General features: G+C 41.9%; 1 protein-coding gene across 5 annotated transcripts in view; it reads right to left on the bottom strand.

Moving 5' to 3' along the window:
- The window catches only part of LOC125894527 (ecto-NOX disulfide-thiol exchanger 2-like), a 277,435-nt gene that overhangs the window by 141,285 nt on the left and 123,821 nt on the right, over nt 1–12,329 (bottom strand). For all 5 annotated transcript variants that reach the window (XM_049585992.1, XM_049585993.1, XM_049585995.1 and 2 more), the window contains one exon: nt 5,468–5,614. In XM_049585992.1, coding sequence (XP_049441949.1) covers nt 5,468–5,614 — 147 coding nt within the window. The remainder of the gene's footprint in view (nt 1–5,467; nt 5,615–12,329) is intronic.

Here is a 12,329-nt window from a genome sequence, read left to right as displayed (position 1 = left end):
TCAGCAGGGTGGCATTAAGTCTGGAATGACTCACATTCCTCATGGGCTACATCAAACAGGCAGTTTGCTAGTTGCCTTCTTAAATTCTTCACCAATTACTGGAATAAAATGCAGCTGTGTAATGTTTAAGAAAAGTCTATGTGTTGCTATGGATGCTCGCACACACACATGCATGATGGATTATCAAGTGTAATGGCAATTGTAATGGAGAATAATCTATCCATTAGGGTCCCTTTAACAAGGCTCAATCAACATGGCTGCTAATGAGTCGGCGCTCCATTAGAGAGCTGGAGGACCAGACTGAGACTGGAGGCTGGCCGTGAATCTGTATCTCCAGCTGTTCCAGACCTTCATCGTTTGGCTGATTCTCCAGGCGCTAGATTCAAGCAGTAACTCAGCACATTTACATGCACTTAAAGACGACCTATTGTGCTCATTTTCACATTCATGCTTGTATTTTGGGTTTCTACTGGAACATGTTTACATGCTTTAATGTTCCTCGCACTGTCTCTGCTGGAACACCTGTATCTGTCTGAAACGCTCCATTTTGGCGCCTGTCTGGTTAAGCCCCTTTTATTAAAAGCCCAGTCTGCTCTGATTGGTCAGCATATCTGAGTGTTCTCTATCTTGGCATCTCTGCACCGTCATTGCAGCCAAGGAGTGACTGTAGCAGAGAATAGTGGTGCTTTCTGCTGTGAAAAATCACCCAAAAAAGCCATTAAACCCAAAAGGACATGTTCCAGCAGGAATATGATCCAAAATTGGGGAGAAGTTAGCAGCATCAGCGACCAAGATCACATTTTTCCCTGATGTTAGCATGTAGCTACATGTAGCAGTGTAGGCTACGTAATTGAAACACATGCAGTAGCGTGCCTGGAGCAGATGAACGTATAAAGAAATCCAGCACACTATGATGCCATCTTGGAGCCAAAGTTGAAAACAGAGTATTCAGAATGGTTTTTGCACCCAGGGATTACTTTTATATGCTTTTACCTCATTATTTGATCATTTGGCTGCATTTAATCAGATATTATATATATGACAGAAAATAAAGAAAAGCATAATAGGTCCCTTTTAAGTTGCCAGGTTACAGTCCACTGTCTGAAGCAACCAAGTATAAATGTGCAGACTAGAAACCTGTTTACTATAATTAAGGGATTCAAGAGTTCTCCAGCTAGATTTCACATGGCAAGGCTGATTTCTTGGCCATTTCTACCTGTTTTTACCCAGCTTTGTACATGTGCGCATTGATAAAGACAGGAAATGTGTAGCTGTGACAGCCGAGCAGCCAGATGAAAGAAGAGATTTCACATAACTGCATCCTCCCATCCAGCTCATACTGAAACTAACACCAAGTAGCCACTAGAACTCTAATAAGTTGGTTTCCGCTGCTGAACATTTAACCATTTGTAAAATCCAGACGCATTTGCACTGCAAGGAAAATCTCTCCCTGCAGAGCTGGTTCTCTCACTGCCCTCTCAGCCCTCCAACAAACAACAGGAAGCTGTTTCTAAATTAAGGTTGGGGGACGGGAGAAATTGTATTATTGACTTCCTGCAGTTATACACAGTCTCTCCCACTTGAGTTGAATACAGTGGATGTTAATATGTTGTGCTTCCTTCGTAACTTATTTCTCTGAGTGACGTGTGCATTTTAACATAATGTAAAGGCAATACGAAGATGAAATCACTACATTAATAAGCACAATGGAAGTATATACTTCTAGTGTTACTTCACTGTGGTTAGTTCTCTGACCACTAATGTGGAGGCAGGTCGATACATCCATCTGTAAACTGCAGTAATGCGTTCTTTTGTATTTTTCCTAATACCAACACCAAATCATTCCCCTGCATATAGGAACCCACAATATGCATTAGGCATACAGTGCACACAGGTAGTTGGTAAAACATCTAAAAACCACCAATACATTAAGTCATTTCAACTTCCTGTATTATTTATACGAAAGGAGGAAAGTTTTAAGAGTCACTACGTCCGATATAAATAACTTGGTGTGGACTGACCGGGACAGGGAATGCTTTTATCTTAAGGCTTTCTAATGGGCTTTTATCAGTGTACACAAATATAACTATTCACTGCTAGTACTGATGCTGTCAACACTTTTTCTGAGCTTTGAATACTGTGTAAGTATGAAAACGGAGGAGCAAATTAAATAATATCAGACAATGGCAGAGAAAAACCTGCCTGGTTGTACCAGACAGAATGATTGTGCCAAACAGTAATGATATTATGACTGTAGGATACAGAGCTGTAGTGGGAAATCTGACAAGTAAGAACTCAGTGTTCATATTTTAATTCTAATACAGGAGACAAAACACTTTTCTGCGCTCAAAATATATCTACATAAATTATGTTACTGGGGTTTTGTAACACAGCTGACACTTGAAGTTACTGACTGAAAAGTTGCATTAATATGTCTGGATCATTGTGATTTCCTGAGGTTTGAGTGACTCTGGGTTTTGTCATCCACGGACTGAAAACTTTTGACAGTGCAGCTCTGATGCAGCAAAGGAAAACTTCATACCCCAAATCACCATTTGTAAATCAATCACTCACACCATGTTACATTGAAATTGTGAGGAAAATTTTGTTTTTCTCGCATGCCTCAACCACAAGTCATGCGGTATAATCCAAGCTTCATTTCTCCAGTCGTATGCTCAGTACTTCCCAAACAGACAGCCCTGTCTTTCTGGCAGGGTAATGAACTGAAACTGGAACTTATCTACGCTTTCTTCACAGCCAGACTCCATTGACAAAAATAGTAATTTTACCTTGCTAAACATTGGAACTGCTGATCTACTGCTGCCTTGAATGGTAGTTAAATTAGTTATTAGTTGTTATCCGTAGTGTTATTAGTTTATTTTGTGACTTTGGTGAATCCAAACACTTTAAGAACCAAACTAAGTGTCTGAGGCAACTGTTGACCAGCAGCTCTGGTGTGCAGCAAGGTAAAATTACTGTTTATATCAATGGAGTCTGGCTTTGCAAGTTCACTTTCCATTTAAGCACCTGTTTACACCAAGCAGTACACTTCCGTTTAGTGCGGTGCGCTTTATTTGTTTCCACAGTGAAATGTTGTGGATGATACCGATGGAGCCATTCCGTACCATCCCCATATTTGGTCCCCCCTCTGTTGGGGTACCTAGCACACAGATCTGGTACTAAAAGGTGGAGCTGTGAACACTGCAGTCTGTTGATTGGTCAATAGAGGACGGCCACTCCGCTCAGGGCTGAGTTGTGGCTGGTTTTGAGGCTCATGTAACCACTGTTCATACTGTGGAGAGTTTTATTAGTAAACTAACCAACTGCCGGCGACATTTAAGGTGGAATGTTAACTTGTAATGTTACTCAATGCATAAGGTGAAGTGAATCCACCAACACACCTTAAATATTCCATATGACAACACTGACCATTAATTTAGTTTTTATGGGACATACACTTTTAGTAATGTGTGGATCTTCAAGCGTTCATATATATTAATTTCGACTGGGTTATATGAGCTGCATATATTCTAATCCTGGCGGCTCGGTGGTGGTTAGCACTCTCGCCTCACAGCAAGAGGGTTGCTGGTTCGATCCTGGGCGTGGGAGCCCCTCTGTGCGGAGTTTGCATGTTCTCCCCGTGTCAGTGTGGGTTCCCTCCGGGCACTCCGGCTTCCTCCCACAGTCCAAAGACTGGGGACAGATTGGGGACTAGGTTAATTGGTAACTCTAAATTGTCCGTAGGTGTGAATGTGAGTGTGAATGGTTGTTTGTCTCTATGTGTCAGCCCTGCGATAGTCTGGCGACCTGTCCAGGGTGTACCCTGCCTCTCGCCCAATGTCAGCTGGGATAGGCTCAAGCCCCCCCACGACCCTCAAGAGGATGAAGCGGTTAGAAAATGAATGAATGAATGAATGAATGAATATTCTAATCCTTACTTGGAGGAAAAAAACAGCGTTGCGGAGTGCTGTTCCTGTCGGCAACACTAGGGTCTAGGGACCATGTCTGAGGCGTTACTTCTGGTTCCAAAGGTGCCATACCGAAAAAGTTTGGTGGAAGCGGGGCTCTAGTTCCCCATCAGAAAGGATGTCTGTTTGGGAAGTGCTGAGCGTATGACTGCATAAATGAAACTTGTATTATACTGCATGAGTTGAGTGAGTTTGTAAAAGGATGATTTGATATAGTGTAGTTTTGCTGTTGCTGAACATGGTCACTTATGACCTGAATGCGTCAAGAATTTTCTTTGTTTTTTGGACTCTTGTGGAGGCATGCAAGAAAAACAAAAAAAACCCCAAAAAAACAAAGTTTTCTTAACAAATTCAAAGAAACACAAGGTGAGTACACAATTGGTCATTTTTGGGGTAAAATATTCCTTTAACTAAAGGGAGGTTGTGTTTTCAACACATCTAAAGACATTTACGAAGCAAAATTTATGACCAGCTGAAAAATACCACTGCTTATTCTTACTTCATCTCCCCTGAAAGATGTGAAGCTGTGCCATTTACAAACTGTCTTCATGTGTAACTTCTAACATTTAAATAAATCCAGCATTTGGACAGACATTTGTTATTTGTTTGACAACCCTCCGTGATACATTATCCAATTATGGCTTGACATGGTCAGTGAATTAAAATGAAATTACACTTGAAGACATTAACGCTTCCATGTGAAGATGCAAAGAAAAGATGAATTGTTGATTATGGCTGTGTTAATGTGGAGTATTAATCCAGTCCAATTAGCACTGCTAAGAAAGCAGAGAACACGGAACACCACCTCTCCTTCTTAAGGGCCCACTTCTTTCTGTTACTTACAAAGCAATTAATTAGTCAGTACTTCTTGAATTCTTTAATTAGAAAGTCTTTTTTTTTTAATTTGACACATTACCAGCCCCTAACTCAAATTACTGTTTAATTACGGCACACTCTGTGACACACATAAACACACATGTACACGGACACACCTCTCTCAGCACCTCCCTGTTTGTGTGACAGGTCAGTGTGTGTATGAGCAGGCTGAAGGCATGTTTGCAGTTTTGATTGGCAGGTGGTGTTGGCACGGTAACAGACAGTCAGGCACACAATCTCAGCGGAGCAGTTTCCTGCTGCAGCTGCCTGACCTCCAAACAGGCCAGACAACCAGAGCCTCAGGACATGGCAAGCTAATCGAAAACAACAAAGACTGAGCTAAGCCACTTTTTTTTTCTCCATACCGCCACCAAATGATAGGATTATGCAACAATTCCCATCGCTGTTATTTGATGTCGGAAGAGTTAGGGGAAGAGCAATCTCAAGGTAAAAAATCTAGCTGTTGTATCGAAGCTTCTCTGAAGGGAGGCGTTCTCTGTTGAGCTTTACAGGCCCTCGCATTTAAAATTCAACCTAGCTAAGGGCAAACTGGGGAGGATTTGAGACCACAGAGTAATCCTGCAGCAGTGTTGCAATACTTGTGAGGCAGATGTTGTCAGTACCTGGAGGCAGGCTGGCCCTCTTCCTCTTCTTGCTATTCTCGGCTGTGGTTTCCAGAGGAGGACACTCGGTCACCAGTGGCCCGCTGGAGCTGCTGAACTGGAGAGGGTCGTTGTTGGTTGCTGGATCAAAGGGCAGAGCGTTGAGTCCTGGAAGACACAGACAACACAGAGAGCCACATATTAGTAAATGAAGTGATGGCTCCTGACCAAAGGGGAAAGCACTGTGAAAGATGAAAAAGAGAAAGCAGCATGAGGTTCCAGAGCTACGGTGCTTTTCATGTTCAAACCCTGTGGGCTTCATTCAGACACACATCACTACAGACCTCACGGTGACACTAATGATGGTAGCACCCGTGTAACCATACAAGCAATAGTCAGGATTCAACACAATCAAATTTAAAAGAAAGCACTACAATATTGTTAGAACTCTTAAAGTAAAATTTGCATAAATTAAATTCCACCAAAAATCCTTTTTGCTGAAGATCATGTGATATGATCAAAAGCTCCAGAAGGTTTAAGATGCATTTAAGATGTATCAATAAGAAATTCATGATTACTTGATTGACAGAACCATTCCATTGTCAGAAATGATAGTGGACTCAAAATATTTGGGCTTTGGACTGTTGGCAAGAGAAAAAAATGCAGAGGCGTCACTTTGGGCTTTTGGTTGTGTCAGTGGGCCTTTTCTTTTTTTATTTTCTGATGTTTTAAAGCCCAGACAAAGAATTGATTCATGGAATAATAGAGAAAGTAATCCACAAAGAAAACTAGAGACCATCTTGCAATTGGATCACACCAGCCGTAACCCCAATTCAGGACTTAAAATGAATGTTGGCCAGGGGCCTAAAGTGGGGGGACCTATTGCCCCTTCCCTACTTCCTATCCCAGAGCTTCTGGCCCTCTTGCTTGGACCACACCTATCTTCAAACACAGCATTTATTTTCACCTCAACTATATATCCATCCATCTATCCATTTTCGTTCGCTTATCTGGGGCCAAGCCGTAGGGGCAGCAGGCCAAAACGTCCCTCTCCCCAACAACACTTTCCAGCTCCTCCTGGGGGACCCCAAGGTGTTCGTAAGCCAGATGCGATATGTAATCCCTCCAGCGTGTTCTGGGTCTGCCCTGGGGCCTCCGACCAATGGGACGTGCCCAAAACACCTCCAGCAGGAGGCGTTCAGGAGGATCCTGATCAGATGCCCCAACCAAGTCAACTGACCCCTTTCAATGTGAAGGAGCAGCGGCTCTACTCCGAGCTCCCTCCAGATGTCCAAGCTCCTCACCCTATCTCTAAGGCTGAGCCCAGCCACAGACACATTTCCGCTGCTTGTATCCACGAACTAATTTTTTCGGTCACTACCAGAGCTCAAGACCATAGGTGAGGTTTGGGACGTAGATGGACCAGTAAATTGAAAGCTATGCCTTCCGGCTTAGCTAACCCCGAGATACCTAGAGGGTGCCCAGAGGGGGCAATCCAGCGGTTTCCAGTTTCTTCTCAACTACACATCTGTAAAGTTTTTTGACTGCATATTGCAGTTGAGATGCTATCACAGTGACAAAATCAGATCGCTAGACAGATATATAAACACCTGGCAAAGTACTCAAAACAGCTTCTGTGGTAGTTCTCACTACTATAGGTGTCTCCAGGACCTCATTGTGCCATGACGACACACACAAGGTGAAAACAACACCAGCCCTGCTGTTGTGACTGGCAACAAGTAAAAGTCTGGCTTTAAATGCATATGTTTAAAAAAATCTTTGGACAGAGAAGATACCAGGAACTTTTAGATATTCAAATGAGTTTAATAGAGTGAAACTCTTACTCCGCAAAAGGATTTTATTTTCTGCACCAGAATATTTCTGTCCTGATCCCAGACACAGAGGAGGCACAATGGTACACTAGTTGGCTGACTCCTGAATCAATATTTTGTGCGTGCAGAGACACACCGATACATGCACCGTTTCCTTCTCTCAGTCAGTCAAATTTAAAAGGGCCAAACACTAACAATAAAAATTAATAAATATAACAAATATGGTGCAAATACCACTAAGAATGTTTATCTGAAAAAATGCTCCGAATCAAATCAGCACCTTAAAGAATCTCATCCTGATTTAAACATACATATAAAGCGAAAAAGAAAAATTCAAGCTCAGATGTACAGTTCTGTATAACAAGGCCAATTTACCAGGCAGTTCAATGGAGGTGAGGTTTTCCTCAGCATTTTGATTTTTCTCCCTGCCATCTTACAATAACAGAATCAACAGTCATATCATGAGTACAAGACAATAGGAACACTTACATCCATAAGTAATGAAAACAAAAAACAATGTCGAGATTGCTCTGGAGTCCTAATAAATGATAAACAACTTAACTTGTGTTTTCTGCTTAATGTATCAGCTATTTTCCACTCCTTAAGAGTTGTGTATTTGTTTATAATTCAGAGCAGGGTCCTGGGGAGACTCGGTCTACAGTCATGAAAAATTCATGACACTTCTTTGTGCACAGATTTGTTTTTCCCTCTATTGCACAACAGATCAGAAGCCCCACATTACTGTGGCTCTATCAGATGTCCACAGGACCCTAATCAGACTCAAACTCTGACAGTGCTTGAAAATTCAACATCATTATTAAGGATTTTAAGTGTTGTCTTTGATTTATAAAGATGTACTTTACAAAATGAAGAATGTCTTACATTATGTTTGGACACAGTGCATGTCGGGAAATATACTTTCATTAAGGTATGTTTTGCTCATTCCATGCAAGACCGGATCTAATGAGATTATAGATTTATGTGTCCACTGTGTCTTTGTTTTTCTTAATTCAATTGCTCAATAGCAAAGATTGATCAACAGCTTTACAAAAACAGACAATACAGACACTCAAAGACAAAAGACGAAAGAAAAATTAAAGCTGCAAACAACAATGAAAGGGCCCTCGCACCTTTGTGTACGTTGGGGGAACTGGTGGGACAGTGGTCGATGTGGCTCTTCAATCCCCAAGAAGTTCGACACTATGCAGAGGATTTAGATGATATGTTTTGCTTGGGGCTCTTGGTGCTGAAAACAACCTATTGCAAATTTTGTACTACTTCCTGTGTCCACTGTGTGGCGCTACAGTACACACTAATTATAAATCATATTGCTGGGAATCATATGTAGACAACACCATGTAGGTTTCCCGTAAATCAGATGATCAAGGGTTTTAAGAAATATGTTTAAAGGCTAATAAATAACTAGTTGGTGCAATAGAGCTGACATTTCTCACCCAAGCCACACTGCACTGTCGAACATGGATGCAAGGTGTCATGACTTTTTGTGCATCCAAAGGTCCCAAAACATAAATTCATAAAATGCATAATAACACACGAAACCCAAGATGGCTGACTTCCTGTCAGGCGAAAAACATCGCCAACATTTTCTATATGCTCCTGAAGATGAGAGCAAAGCAAACATTCATCAGTCAGGGACCACTGAGTCCTGGCACTTCTGTGCTGAGGCCTTAAAAATCAAGAAAAAGAAGCCTAGAAGTATGGTGGCATAAATTATTATGTTTCTCTGACATTTCAATCTAACCTGTGACAGAATTTTACAAAAATTCCCAAGGTGTTCTAATTCAAATACTGATGTTGGTACAATCTCACCTTTGTGTCTCTATCGGACACATTCCTTAATTCTAGCTTCATGTAAGGTACAGTGTCTTCTGGGGCTCCCCCCTGATAGTTGACCAAACATTAGTCGACCAGAGAGGTCATTAGTTGGCAAGATTTCATTGGTCGCTTAGCCGCAGAAAAAAAACAAAATCAAAAACAAATGTGAAACTACTAGGAGCTGTGCCTTGTCAGAATAAATCAAACCTAAATGACTGGACCGTGTGGGAATTTAATTTGAAAGGACAGACACAAGTTAAAGATGCGGCATGTGTACGGCCCCTAATTTCCAGGGCTGGTACCTGCGGTTATTCCACAGGCTAGTTAATAACATGTCGGGCAGGAAATCCAAAGTGTGGGATCATTTTGAGAAGGTGAAGGACGAACCCAAGGTGATATGTAAACTCATCTTCATTGGTCGACTACAAACATGACGTATCATCTGAAACATGGAAGTAGCTACATGCCCATTAGCCGCCAGCGTCATTAACAGGCGGCTCGCTCAGTGTGTGACGTGCACTTGTAGATAAAATATAGGCCTATATTAATGAAGGTTCATTAGTATGGTTTTGTATTTCTCTGTAATGTAGCACAGTGTTAACAATGTTACTGATACTATTCTTTCTCACACCTTCAACTCAAACCATTGTGTTGCCCCACCCAAATTATATAATTTAATAATTAAATTAATATGGTAAACATGCAGGTGACTAGTCGACTAATGGCCCAAAATGATGACTGTTGGTCGACTAGGAAAATTCTTAGTCGGGGGCAGCCCTAGTGTGCACCATATTTTCTTAGTCATCAGGGTTCTCAACATGCTAAGAGAAACTGGATAAACATGTCTAAAAAGGGTAAAGAGTGTCTCAGAGCAGAGGCAAAGGTCATGCTTACAATCAGACAACACACACAGAGAAAAAAGGCTTTGAGATACATTAAACCTGTGTGTGGGAGATTTGTTAGATTTAGGCAGAGGGGACTGTGTATTTGCTGCAGAGCCAGTCTAAATAGATGTTCTGTCTGAGCTCACACGCAGACCTTGAGTCGATCTCTACTCAGCATCCATCTGTCACACTTCTTTAACGATGAACGCCAGTAGTGTGTAGAGAGTGAAATAAATCCATTACCCTGCCAATGTTAACTCTGTCACCAATAAACAGCAGCAATTTACATTTAAAGAGACAGACTCTCAGTGGATGACATGAGAGTTCCCAGGAAGAGACGCCAAGAGTAAACCACGGAAAGAGTGAAACACATCTGAACAGCTGACAGGGAAATACCACTCAGCTTCAGCAGTTACTGTGTCATTCCATTTCAACATCAAGGCGAGACGTTACTTTTGCTCACTGTGTCCGAAAATGTCCCAACTCTGTTTCCTAAATGGACTTATAAGAAAACAGGATATAAAGATGACTGAGCAGAGGATGAATCAGGAGGGAGGAAATTTGTTGCACTCAAATGTGTGATTTGGATGCAGAGCCACAGGACTGACTGCAACTCGTACATTTTATGTGCGTTTTGTACCTTATCTTGCTCTTGGGTGATAATGTTACTATGGTATAAAGCTCTGAAGCAACAGTGAAGAAAAGCATTCCACAGATTCAACCTCAATGGATCAGCTTTTGGCTCTACATCATCATTTTATCTTTTGGTTTGAGCTTTGGAACAGTTGTCAGTGTTCAGAACCAGCAATCTGACAGTTACGGCCTGCAGCAGAAACATATGTTGATTTAAAAATGAAGGGTGGGAACACAGCCTAGGCCCGGAGTCTCTTCCTATGTGAGCCTGTATATTAGGAACGTCTTTGCTGGGTCATCGCCCCTGTCTGCTGTGCTACTCGTTTGTCTGTGGGCTGATGGATGGCGTGTTTAAGTTCCAACATCTGGCCAGAGGGAGGAGTGATGTCAGTGAGTATCACTCCCCAGGGGAGGAAGAGAATAAATACCAGGAGGCTGGGTGGAGACAGGTGGAGGCTTTGGGCAGAGAAAATAAAGGAATGGAAATGCTGGAAACTAAGAGATAAACTTTATGCTCCGTGGCCCTCAGAATGGGATACAAGAAGTATCTCACAAATGAAAGTGACCTGATCTCACATCAAGGATGCATTAACAGCATGCTCCATTAATGGTATAGTGGGCCAGGAAAAGACAGGACCATTAGAATATGCAATGAAACTCAGTGGGTCATTAAAACACAATTCAAGTGCCTTGGAAGTGAAACCAACTCAAGCACCTACACCGGGGAGAAATATGTGCTAGTATCATGTCCTCATATAATAATTAAGACACAAGTTATCTGATGTAAAATAGATGCTGAGAAAACTTTAGTAATTATTACAGAGTTTGTAAATCTCAGACAGATGAAATTAAAATGCAAAATTGTAATAAATTTAACTAATTAAGTATTTTTTAAAACAAAAAATACAATAAATATGTTAATTAACTGGTTTCAGTTTGTTTTCTTTGCCTTTTATGATAGATCACTGAAAACCTTTCGCTTTTAAAGTGACACTGATACCAATTTAGTACTTCATTCAACACCCATAATACTAATGTAATGGCGTGTTGTTGGCGTCTTGCCATGCTTAACTGACAACTCTGTCCAAGACACTGTGCTCGACATCGCCACATTACTGTCTCGGTTGTAGCTGTTGCTGCGGGAGTGTGAGCTCCATGCTGGGGATAGTTGGTGAGAGTCCACCCACACACACACAGACAGAGCTAACTGTTAGCATCACACAGCTAACGTTACCCAATGGTTATTAATGGGTTTGATGACATAGTTGACCCAATTTTGTGTTGGCGTGGGTTTGTTGGGATTGTCATCAACAGTTTGTACCTGCTACTGCGGGAGTGTGAGCTCCACGCTAGGGACAGTTGGTGAGAGTCCGCAGAAACACACACAGACAGAGCTAACTGTTAGCATCACACGGCTAACGTTACCCAATGGTTATTAATGGGTTTAATGACATAGCTGAGCCAATTTTGTGTCAACGTGGGTTTGTTGGGACTGTTACCAACTGCTTGTGCCTGCTGCTGCAAGAGTGTGAGCTCCACACCGGGCACAGTTGGTGAGAGTCCACCCATAGACACAAAGACAGAGGTAAGTGTTAGCATCACATGCTGCTGTGATATCTTGTGCTAACCAGGCAGACACTGAATTGACCGTTTGCCAGGAGGCTCTGGAGATGGCAGCAACAGAAAGTTTGCTGATCC

Source organism: Epinephelus fuscoguttatus, linkage group LG9, assembly GCF_011397635.1.
Source record: "Epinephelus fuscoguttatus linkage group LG9, E.fuscoguttatus.final_Chr_v1".
Lineage (NCBI taxonomy): Eukaryota > Metazoa > Chordata > Actinopteri > Perciformes > Serranidae > Epinephelus > Epinephelus fuscoguttatus.
Note: the sequence above shows the minus strand (reverse complement) of the source record. Positions and strands in the feature narration are given on the sequence as shown.